The following is a 12,005-nucleotide window of genomic DNA, read 5'->3' as shown; positions in this document are numbered from 1 at the left end:
CTCACGGGTTAACGTCGAAGAAAATTCTTTGATCATATGTATTTATATCCATAAGAAAATCTTAGTTTATTGGTTCTAATATTAAGATGTTGGTTGGTAAAGATATATTTTGAATAACTTGCTAAAACTTGAGATTTTTTTTTTTAAAAAAAGAAAACTTTAGAATCTTAAAGATGCCATACGGTAATAATAATCCTAACGAAGAAGCCATCGAGGAATTTCGTAGCTGTACCAAACTTTCTATGGTTTAAACTTTAAAGTCTCTTTCCGAAAAAAAGATAATTAAGCAGTGAGATATACGCTGTTTTATGTGGACCAATATTTTTTATTGACTGGTTTTTTTAAAAAAATATTACTTGTTTTTTGTTTTTTTTTGTGGAATAAAATATAGGTAACGGAAAATAATTTAGCATCAAATTGTAAAAGCAACAAGTTAGTTTTACGTGACTATGTTTGGACGAGTTTTATGTTTATTTTACGATTTAATACTAAAAAATAATAAGATGAATTAATTTCGGTTATTCTTACAATTTGTTAAATGAAAAAAACTTGTGTGAGACGATCTCGCGGGTCGTATTTTGTGAGACAGATATCTTTTTTGGATCATCCATGAAAAAATATTACTTTTTATGCTAAGAGTATTACTTTTTATTGTGAATATCGATAGAGTTGACTCATCTCACATATTAAGATCCGTGAGATGCTCTCATTAATTTTGTTTTAAATGGTGTTTTATTTTTTATAATTATAAGAGTATGAAATTGAATATTATAATAAATCAAATGCAGCGGCGGAACAGGTCCCCATCGTATTTAATACTATTTTAGTGTGGGACTGAGAAAAAGAAACCAAAAAAAAAAACTCATAAAACGTGAATTTTAGAACAATTCTTTTGCCATCAATACAAATTCGACTGAGAAAAAAAATATATTCCATTCTTTTCTTTTGCTTTCCTTCCTTAAATTCGGATCATGCCTTACTTCTTACCATCATTTGATATCATATAATAAGGCAAAATTTGTGAGACGTCTACGGTTATTTTGTGACTCTCGTCATGAAAAGATACTTTTTATGCTAAAATTCTTTTATTGTAATGGTAGGTTGACCTCTCACAGATTAGTACTGTGAGCGGCTCACATAAAATAAAATCTTCCATATTTTAAATTAATTGAATTTGCCTCTTGTATCTTAAAATGGTATCAAATATTTAACTAATATTGTAGCATACTATATAACATGATAGAAAAAGTAGTACATGAGCACATGAGGGATGATGAGTTGATAGATTACGGGAGCGTTTGATCAATGATTAGAAGTTCGATTTTTTTCGAACAATACTTTCTCCTCGGACGAACCTAGAATTTACTCAGTATGCGTTATCTAGTTACATTATTTGCAGTCTATTCTATTAATTCGAAAATTTATTTGATGCATATCGAAATATAACAGCTGTGATTTTCAAGTCATTAAAAAAAGTGTTACATGATAGTTGAATATTTTTATTTTTTGGGACAATAATTTAATTTGGCAATGGAAACACGTGAATTACGAAATGTTTTGACTAAATTAATGTGAAGACGTGACAGAGTCCAGTCTTCTAACTACAACAAACGTGTAGAAAAATTTGTCATTCTATCACACAAATAACGTCGTTGTCACACACACACACGTGTGTACAAACATGAGCTTAGGTTACCTTTGTTTGGATCATGAATTCATAGATTTATTTTCAAGAATAGTTTTCTCAAAAGAAAAGTTCTATTGAGTTTTAAAATTTTATATTGTTAATATCATAAGAAATATTAAAAAAAATTATTGTCCAGTCCCACGTTTAGAAATCTTCGTAACAAAATTATAATGTGTCAAAAGTTGCAGCCACGTGTTATTAATAAACATATAGTAAATGTATTTGGACTTTTTCATATTTATTTGCTGAAGATTTTTGAAAAATTGGCATGAAATACTGAATTTTTCAGAAATAATGTAAGAAAATAAATTGAAATCATATGTAAGTAACAAATCTCTAACACATTTAAGGGCCTTAATTTGATCAATAACACAACCTTTAATTGCCTCTTGATCTTGCTACATGAAAGGAACATTTAATATATATATATATATAAAAGCAGAGTTTTTGCCAAAAATAGTAATTTCCCGCCAAAATGTCATTTCTATAAAAGGAAAGATTTATCATCAATATTGAAATATGTGTACTGCAATAAATGATCACTTCAATTATTGTTTGCATTGATTATATCAATTCATTTAATTCAATTTTGAATTTAATTAATTTTTGTATTAATTCAAATGTAATTTATGTATTAAATATTTTTTTACTCAAATTAAAACTAAACTATATTGAAAAATTAAACTGTATTAAAAAATTTTGCATTAGTTATATCAATCAATTTAAGTAAAAACTATATAAATAAATTTAAAATAAAAATGAATGCAATGTTCAGTATCAGTCATGAAGTAAATCATCCAAAAATAAATTTTGTTATTTTAAGTAATTTATTTCTCAAAATACTTACTAAAAAAGAAATACTATATTTAATTAGCTTATTTAAATTTTCTAAAACAAAAATTGGTTGAGTGTTAAAAATTATCATTACAACAAAGTATTCCAATGGACATTAATGTACTATTTAATAATCATAAATTTTTTTATCCCAAATACATATTATTTCGAAATTACCTTAATTTTAAAGAATTATTGCATTGTAGTTTTCTTCCAAAATCATATGTATATTGTATATCTTGATTTGTCTTCTTAAAAATTCAAATAAGATAGCACAAGAAAATTAAAAGAGATAGATTCAAAAGAATTTCAAATAAACATTAAATTACTTTCGATATTATCCTCAATAATCAGAAATGTTTGACACTCAATGCATGCAATTCGAGATTTCCATAATTTTAAAGAGTTAATGTATGTTGTAATTCTGTCAAAAGCATCCAATGTATACTTTTTGTCCCTTGAGATGTCTTATTTGAATTTTAAATTATAAATAATGCAATATTGCATATTATATTAGAAACCAATTTTATTAAAATTTTTCTTATTAAATTTATTTATTCCAAAATTGAATTCTGAAATGGCTCTTCTTTTCAGCAGCATATATGAGTTGAATCTTTTTAAGATGTAATGTTCGTTTAAATTTAGATTTGTTCGTTATTATGAAATACCTACATATGGAAACAACGAGACATTAAGTTTGAAATATATGTTTCATGATCAAGAAATAAAAAATATTATTCTTCTATTTATACAAAATTTTAATTATTATTTGTTACTAATGTGATAATTTTTTTTATATTACAAAGTTCACGGATACATGATAGCATAATGTCCCGTAATGGATATGATAGGACCAATTCTAAAGAAAGCAAACATCTTATTAGAAGACACCTTTTAAAATTTGTTGACATTATTTTGGAATACACATAGTAAATATTAATAAAATAACTTTTATGATTTATACATAATCTACTTATGATCAAATGTTTCATTTTTCTTTCGAAATAATAGGTTGTTGTGTATATTACGAAGAAATTTTGTAAATTAAATCACAACCTATTTGGATAAAGATATTGATGAAAAAATTATTGTTATCATTCAAATGTGTCAAACACGTGTCATGTCACAAAATTGTTTGTGAATATGGATTTACACGAAATTACTGAATTTTTAAAAAAGTATATTTTATTAATGTGAATGAATGTGATTTAAAAATATTTTCTTATCACATGTTAAAAAATAATAATATATAACTTCTCGAAAAGTAAATAATTAAATATGTATTAAAGTTGATGGCCGACATCAATAAACTAAACACGATAAACATCATGTTATTGCCTTAGGCTAACACGATCTAAAAATTTGATATATGATAGTGATTATTATCCAAAAAAATTAATCGACATGCGTTGTATGTAAGAAACTTTTTAAAATTAGTGAAAAAATAGTTTTTTTTTTAATTTTTTATAATTGTATTACTTTTTTTAAAATTTAAATATCTATTCATTTTTCATTAATTTTTAATAATATCATCCCGTGCATCGCACGGGTTAAATACTAGTGTTATATATAGACTAGTTTGATTTCGCTCTTTATAAAAAATAATTTGAAATATTGACGGGAATCCAAATATATGATAAAATCATTTATAAACTAAATTAGTTAATTATTAATTAATTAAATGTGGAGCATAATCCAAGACACGGCGCCCGCCCACCACGAAACAACGTGGGAGAATTAAATTAAATTAATTGATTATTTATTCTCCAACTTTGGATCGACTTATTCAAACCTCACAAATCATACGCCAAAAAGCCAATCTTTGTGAAACTCGCTTGAAATATCTTGGAAATACCCCATGCAACTTCATATGAACCACCCCGGCCCTCTTTTGTCTTCTATATATATATGCCCGTAAATCATACACAAATGGTCAATATGGATTCTTTGAAACCAAAAAATTTCAATTATAAGAAACCAGGGAACTTCAAGGCCAGTGCGCCATGCATGAAGCACCCGAAACACAGGCAATCACCGGGGGTTTGCTCCATATGCCTGAGGGAAAGACTCTCTCAATTACCTAATGTTGCTACGAGCAGTTGTAGTTCGAAAGTTGAGTTATCTTCGTCACTTTCTTCTTCTTGTTCAGACCTGTCTTCTTCGAATGCTTCTTCGTGTTCTTCTCCGGTAGTGAGTTATACGTGTCGCGTGGAGTATTTGGAAGCTGGGAAATCCGTAAAAGTGTTCAAGAATGTTGGCCAAGATGTCCTCAAGAAGAGTAGATCAATGGTTTATGCGTTGCAAAGGAGAAAAGATGAGGGTTCCATGGATGATAATAATGGTAAAAATATCGATCGTAAACGAGGGTTTTGGTCGAAATTGTTGCCTGGAAGAGGTAAGGCTTTGAGACACTCGAGAACTATGAGAGACAGAGTGACTACGGAAGTCCTTTAGCAGGAATACTTACCGACCAATTAGCTCACGGTGGAGGAAGTGGTTCACCACGCCGGATTCAGGCAGCCGGTTCGAGTTACGTCGGTTATGCGCATATGGGAACATATATTTGTAAGTGGAAATTTTTGAGTCGAATTATTACTTGTGATCTCCATCATTTTTTAGTTTTCATTATCTACATCGAAAATATGGTTATAGATAACTGAAAGGGGATATATGTAAAGGAAAACTTTGTACAAATTGTGTTTGCTACATCATAAATATGGATGGATTCTACATTTGAATAGAATAAGGTAAAGGTTTCATTATCTCTTTGGCCACTTTTAACTTGGATTCGTTTTGTTCCACGTTGCATCTTTCATGAATGAGCCATAGAATGTTGATACTTTAAAAAAAAAAAAACTTTAAAAGGTTGGGATATCCGAATATGTAGTGAAATGATTTTGTATTTTGATTGATTGAGAATTTGTCAAAATTAAAGAAGTGGCGATTGTGATACGATCCAAATTACCTACCAATAGAATACACTCCAAGAATTGTAGACGAATTAGAGAAGATGGGGATCGGAAAGATTGACCACTAGGAACAATAGAGAGATCAAAGAAAACAAGAGAGACGAATAGAGTATAGGACAAAGCCCGATCATATGAACAATGCTGTTTGAAAAAACTGAGGACATCTCAAAATGAAGAGCGAAACAATGGTCACTCGAGTAGTTGTGCTCTGGGAAAAAGCACTGTAATGGGAAGAATTAACACAACTTTATTGTTTTCTTTGTGCCGTCGATGAAACGCCAGCTCAAACAGAATACAAATTCCATAAAGATGGATTGTTGCTACAAGTATTCGAACTTATGTATTTTAAAACAACAAGAAGTCTAACGTTCTCACCATCAACATATTGCTCAAATTACTCTACAATTTGAAGTCGCAATATTCCTAATAGTAGCTTAAAATCCTTTTTAAGTAACTTTGCTCATCAATTATTCCAGAAAGATTCCAACTTGCATCCTGAAAGTGGAAAAGGACTTCACAAAATAGCCATCTTCTTGATCGATCATTTAGCTGAATCAGAAGCCTCGGTCGACTTAACTTCTCTAGCGCACTGAGATACATACGGTTTTAGCTGAAAAAGTGCGCAGTACCATATCAACACAAGTATCGGAAGAAAAAAAATATCAAAAAAATTTGAAAGCTTTATCGGAGATAATAAAAAATCAAGTACTTGTCCATCTTGAAATTTATTCATGCTTGCTTGCACCGGTAGTTTTTTCAATATTCCAAGGAGAGGGGCACATGACTGGGTCACACATCTCAACTAAATGTGTTGGTCTATGTCAAGTTCATGTGAATAAAGAAAATTTGAGAACTTGAAAGTTGAAACAGAACGGAACAATTTGGAGGCTGAGTTAGAGTCTAAAAAGGCTCAACTACAAATGGGAAAATGTTAGTAAAATTATAAAGCTGAAATTCACAGAAAAGTTTCTGAACCATGCAAAATAAATATATGTGCAACCGATTTTGGGTTGGACTAGTCCTGTTAAAGAGCCTGAAGAGTTCCTAATCTAACATTATTATCACCACTCGTGTAACACTGATGGATCAGCTCAATATCCAAAACCCAGAAAAGGAAATATGAAATAAAAACAATATTATTTTTTACGCACGAAGTGTATGTGAAATTTTAACATTTGGGAATTAAAAATGGGTGAACCAGAAAGGCTAAAACACGAAGGGTGGAAGGCTAAAGGCACAGTCAGTTCCTACTGTTGAAATTGTTAAAAACTAAGACAAATTACAGGAAATCAAGTGATATTCTATTATAGTCAAAATACAATTGAAGTCATAAGCAGCTGCTAGCCATCCAGAAACACTAAGCTATCTTATACTTCTCCACAAAGATTCAAGTGCTCTATTCTCCCTTACTGTCATTATGATTTTGTGATATGAATGTATTTTGAATACATTTTTTCTTTGATTACGTACCACGAAGTCCATCAAATCTGGTACTACATAGTGCGGCAACTTTTCAGGCATTACCACATAACCACCTGCGTAAACACCAAGTTACTCTGTTATTAAAAAAATTTATTTGTAACCGCTTTTCTTTCATTAAACTCATAAATCATACACAGTATCAGTATGTATTGCATCACTGAAAAGAAGTGAAAATGTTAGTATCAACAGACCAAATCACTTGAATTGATCAATAGAAATGTAAACATTGTCTCTGATGGCTTCTTTGTTTCCAAAGGGACAAACTTTCTCCATATTCCTTTTTCTCCCACCGGAATAATCATTTTCTTACTTTATAAACAAAACAAATACAAGAAAAAAATGACAAAAAAAGCACAATTGCAAGCAAAAACCATGTCGGTGTATAAATTTTTGTTCTTTGATTATTTCATACATATTTTTAGTATATGAAAAAACTATCAATATTTTCAATGAAAGATTTTCGCCAATCTTCTTCCGCACTTGCAAACAACCTATAAACTCGTGAAACCATCAAGGAGTCAACCTCACGAGTGCATTCTTTTTTTCAAATTTTGTTTCTTTGCTTCAAGCTTGACCCCAAGGATGACTATTTTAATATTTTTTAACTCATTCAGTGAGCTCGAACTTGTGAATTCTACAACTAATGAAATTTTACCAGCAATTCACTAGAGATATACCTTTTCGAGTATGAAAGCCAGTGGATTTGCAATTCTTTCCCTTGTAAAAACCTCTTGGACACTTCTTGGTCGTTAGAATATCAAGTGATGAGGTCCGCTTCCTTCTAAACGCCCTTCCTATTCCCAATATCAGCCCTAGCGCCATTTAAGATCTTTTTTCTACAATTACTCCTGAACTCTGAAACATAAGTTTCGTATTTTTACTGCATAATCAAACTAGAAGCAACTATTTTGTCATCATCATACCATAAAAAATGTTACAAAGCAAAAAACTAAATACCGCTGCGAAATAAAGGTCAGCATCATAAGCAAATAAATAGATTCACGGCCTAGAACAAAAGTGAAAATCTTCAATCAGAAGTTAACATCCGAGGCACAAAAGTTTGTCGATTTTGGCAGCTCAATTTCACAAAAATCATCAACCAAAACGGAACTGATCATGATAAAGCTAAGAGTGTGCATAAATTTACAATCATCAATTCAAAAAATGAAAACTCGATTCGAAGAAAATATTTGAAGGAGAAAGGACTCACCTTGAAGCAATGAGCAGGAGCCAACGAGCCCTAGAAATTTTGATTTAGGAGGCCCTTCAGTTGAACCATAACATAGCCCTGGCCCAACACTGTGGAAGGATTGTCTAAATTTTTATCAGTTTTTTGGTTTTCATTTTGTTCAAAATGAACGAATAAAAATTATATTAAATTGTTTTAATAATTTTTTGCTATGTATATTATTTATTAAATTTAAAACCCTTCAGTGACTAATTTTAATATGATAATGAAACTTTTTAATAGTTTCAAAACATTCTTTTTTCAATGTTAATAACATCAACAATTTACTACTCCGGCGCCATTCATCTCCTCTGATCCTCCGCCTCCGGACGCCTATGATTCAATCCATGGCCGCCTCCACCAGTCCAGAACTTACTCAGGTAGTGCTAATCGATACTAGTTCCTTTTGATTTTTCTTGGCTTGGTTATCAATGCGTGTACTGGATTTTTCCACGAACGATTGTTTTATGAATTGACTTTTATTGTTATTATTATTTTTCGAGCAAAACTTATATGATAAAGAAAAACATATAAAAATGATATTTTTCTTTCACCGGAGAGAACTCTGCTCCTTTCTTTCATTCTGTTTATTTATTTATGGTTTTTGGATTCTGTTTGCATATGTTGATGGTGGTGGATTAGACAACCTAATATGTTTTGAGAGCTGAACTTATATTTTAAAGATACACTTGCATATGCTAATTAATGAATCAAAAGAGAGAACCTTCCATTTCCATAGGATATAGAATCGTCTACTGGAGTAAGTAAACAAGCAAAAAGAAAATCCATAAAGATATTCAAAAATCCAAATTTGTAAAATCATAGGCATTTTGCACATATTTGTTTAGGGGATCTTTTGCCACTCAGGCATTTCGCAGAGGCCAGTGCTTTCACACTGTAGTTTACTCATTTATTTCACCTGATGCTTATTGATGATTTTCGCATTGAAACGAGTATGTGTCACTGCCGTGAATGGTAATTGGTGATGTGTTTTGGTTATCGAATATATTTTAAGTCAAATTTACTTTTTTGAAGTAATAATCGAGTATAGATATATTAGCAATTCCACTACTGATTTCTTGTCTATTTTCATTTGGTTTATTCATGATTTTCGCACAGAACGATTTGGTATCAACTGCTGCTGATGTTAATAACGATGTCTTTCAACTCATTCAAGCTCACCAGATTAAAGCATCAAGGTTAACTCCGGTGCAGGAAGTTAGACATTTCTGTGCCACAGCTTACGTGGAGTACTCTCAACTTTCTCTGTGGTAATTTTGAAACCGTATACAAATTAAGCTTTTGCCCAGATTTATGACGTGTATTAGTGTTTTGTTTACCTGGATCTACAGAAGCACGAAGGTTATCCATCTGGATCAATGGTTGATCTTGCTTGTGATGCTTATGGAGCTCCAATATTGGCTGTAAGTGATTTGGCAGTTCATACAAAGGTATGCACGACAATCTTGAATTTAGTGTAAAAACCGTGGCGTTTTCGTATTTTATCTTAAATTTGACACTCATTTTTTTATGGTAATTCAGAACCTTATGGCTAATCCCAAATGCTCATTGCTTGTGGCAAAAGATCCCCAAGATCGAACTGAGTTAGTAGTCACTGTGCATGGTGATGCCGTTCCTGTAAGCATTATCCTGTCATCGTTTTACCATTTTTGTTTGTGATTTCTTTTAATGGTGAATCCAAAGAAAGCCTGTCTAACTCTTGTTGGGGATTAAGAATTAAAATGGGATCAGCAATTGACCTTAATGTTCTCCGTGGGCTGTTTATGTCGCAATGGCTGAAGTGTGGTTTTGAACTGCTATATGATTTAAGAGAATTGTGTTGCACCTGGTGACACATTAGGTGCTTTGTTTTTCAATTGCTGATAGAGGCAAGGACATACATTTGATTCTCAATAATCGTTAGCTGGTGTAATGATTGGAAAGGGGATTATTGAGGACCAATACTTGTGTTGCTATTTTGTGCCACTAGTTGCAAGCTTTTTTGTTTTAAACTTCCATCTAAACTTGAATATTTCTTGTTTAATACAGGTCCTTGAAAATCAAAGGGAAGAAATACGAGCAATCTATTTGGGCCAACATCCAAATGCATTTTGGGTAATCTTTCGGCATGCCTAATTCTTACGTCCTCAAATTTCTGACCAACATGCATGGTGATATTTGATAGATTACACCTTTTGAAGGTTAATTTTGGCGACTTCCAATTTCTTCGCATTGAACCAAATGTCGTTCAATATGAGTCAGGAATTGCAACAGCTTTATCAGGTTCAGGAGGTTCGATTTGCCAAACTTGTCTGTTTTTTAGTTACTTGTTTCCCGTGTCCTTTTTATTTCCGTTTCATGTCCTTGTAGCTTCTTTAATTTCTGGAAGATTTATGATAATTTCGTTGGGTCCATTTTACTTTACTTTCAGAATTTAGCAGAGAGGAGTTTAGTACAGCTGTAGTGGATCCTATATATCAATTCTCAAAGCCCATTACGGTGTGCCAAGTAGTTATTGTGATGTAGTGAACTCTCCTTACTGGTTTTGCTAGTTAAAAGTTTAACTCATGCTATTTTGTTGTACTTATTAATTTTTTCAGTCCCATATGAATAAAGATCACTCTGAAGATACAAAACTAATTGTACAGCACTCTACATCTGTCCCGGTAAAATTTAAGTTTTCCTGAAACTTTTCTGTTCATCCATGATGAAGTGATTTTAACATATGCCAAAACAATTGTTTCAGGTTGATTTTGCCGAAATGTTGGATGTAGACAGTCTGGGCTTCAATGTGAAGGTTATATTTGACTATTCCATATCCCTATTTACGTGATTTATGTGATCTTTATATCACGATAGTAGCTTACACCCTCGACATGTATCACGTTTCGTGGCATGAGTATCATAAATTGTGAAAGTATCTTTCAGGCTGATTGTCAAGGGAACGCTTTTAAGCTTCGAATTCCTTTTCCAAGGCGTGCGGCAGATAGAAAGTGAGTCGTCCCGCACCATTGTTTACAATCCCAATTCTTTATATGGTTTGGAGAGAATGAAATAAAAATATTCATGAAGTCATTATCTTTGTGTACCACGCTCGTTCTTTCTCATCAAATTTTACACCCAGGGATGTGAAGACACTCATAGTTGGAATGCTTCAAGCGGCCAAGGCCTCCAAAGCTACTTGATTACGCACACGAAGGTGTTTATCGTGCAATTTTTCGGCTTATGCCAACAAGAACGATATAAGTGACGTAAATACAAGGAACAATGTGTCATACATATGTACATAGATATAGCTGAGATATTTCATTGTTTGCTCAGCAACAAGATGTTTGTGGAGATGATCAAGAAAATATGTAGAGTGTGGGCATGTCAAGGTAGAAAAATAATGTCACAATGTTAATCTGTATGCCTTTGGGCCTACAGTTAGATCGCATACGACCGAGATTATGTATAATTAACTCATATTTGTCCTCACTTTTACTGTTAAAAACATTCCCTTTTGTCATGTGTAACATGTCCTTTTTTCTCATGTAAAATATTCAAAACTTTGCTTAATATTAGTATAAAATATTAAGAATTGTTAAATTGTGTTAGAACACACTTCTGATTTTAAGATTATGTTTCAATAATACACAGGAATCGAATCCAGAGATGGATCGTCGAAGCATAGTATAAGGACAAAATTAAAATTTGATAGCTTTCGAGACCAAAATAAGGGTAAAATCATGTTATAACAGTCGTAGAATTCATATAATTCAAGAGAAGCTAAGATTGTCTCTCCACTTACCACAATCAAAGCTAG

The 12,005-nt window shown here is 31.7% G+C and overlaps 1 protein-coding gene and 1 pseudogene across 3 annotated transcripts; one reads left to right on the top strand and one right to left on the bottom strand.

Annotated features, from left to right (window-relative positions):
* Positions 1 to 5,773: 5,773 nt before the first annotated feature.
* LOC140826348 (large ribosomal subunit protein mL41-like) lies at positions 5,774 to 8,313 on the bottom strand. 3 transcript variants are annotated; one of them, XM_073188579.1, is made up of 4 exons: positions 8,183 to 8,313; positions 7,650 to 7,827; positions 6,961 to 7,025; positions 5,774 to 6,100 (listed from the first exon to the last, which is right to left on the bottom strand). In XM_073188579.1, the coding sequence occupies exons 2-4, from the start codon at positions 7,792 to 7,794 to the stop codon at positions 6,032 to 6,034; spliced, it is 279 nt and encodes a 92-aa protein (XP_073044680.1). In that variant the 5' UTR covers positions 7,795 to 7,827; positions 8,183 to 8,313; the 3' UTR covers positions 5,774 to 6,031. The 3 variants fall into 3 exon arrangements, with proteins under 3 accessions (XP_073044680.1, XP_073044681.1, XP_073044679.1); XM_073188580.1 differs by having other exon boundaries at positions 7,650 to 7,820; XM_073188578.1 differs by lacking the exon at positions 8,183 to 8,313 and adding an exon at positions 7,930 to 8,157.
* Positions 8,314 to 8,434: 121 nt separating this feature from the next.
* On the top strand, positions 8,435 to 11,758 carry LOC140826347 (glutamyl-tRNA reductase-binding protein, chloroplastic-like; annotated as a pseudogene).
* Positions 11,759 to 12,005: the final 247 nt, after the last annotated feature.

Source organism: Primulina eburnea, chromosome 3 (assembly GCF_022965805.1).
Source record: "Primulina eburnea isolate SZY01 chromosome 3, ASM2296580v1, whole genome shotgun sequence".
Classification (NCBI taxonomy): Eukaryota; Viridiplantae; Streptophyta; class Magnoliopsida; order Lamiales; family Gesneriaceae; genus Primulina; species Primulina eburnea.
The sequence above is the reverse complement of the archived record's forward strand: the minus strand, read 5'-3'. Positions and strand labels throughout refer to the sequence as shown.

Bases quoted from the DNA above. Each gene is read 5' to 3' on its own strand.
- LOC140826348 (XM_073188579.1), bottom strand. From the start codon at position 7,794: ATGGCGCTAGGGCTGATATTGGGAATAGGAAGGGCGTTTAGAAGGAAG. The intron at 7,026-7,649 runs GTATATCTCTAG...GTGTTTACGCAG, and splicing joins TGGCTTTCATACTCGAAAAG to GTGGTTATGTGGTAATGCCT. The intron at 6,101-6,960 runs GTACGTAATCAA...GCACTTTTTCAG, and splicing joins CAGATTTGATGGACTTCGTG to CTAAAACCGTATGTATCTCA.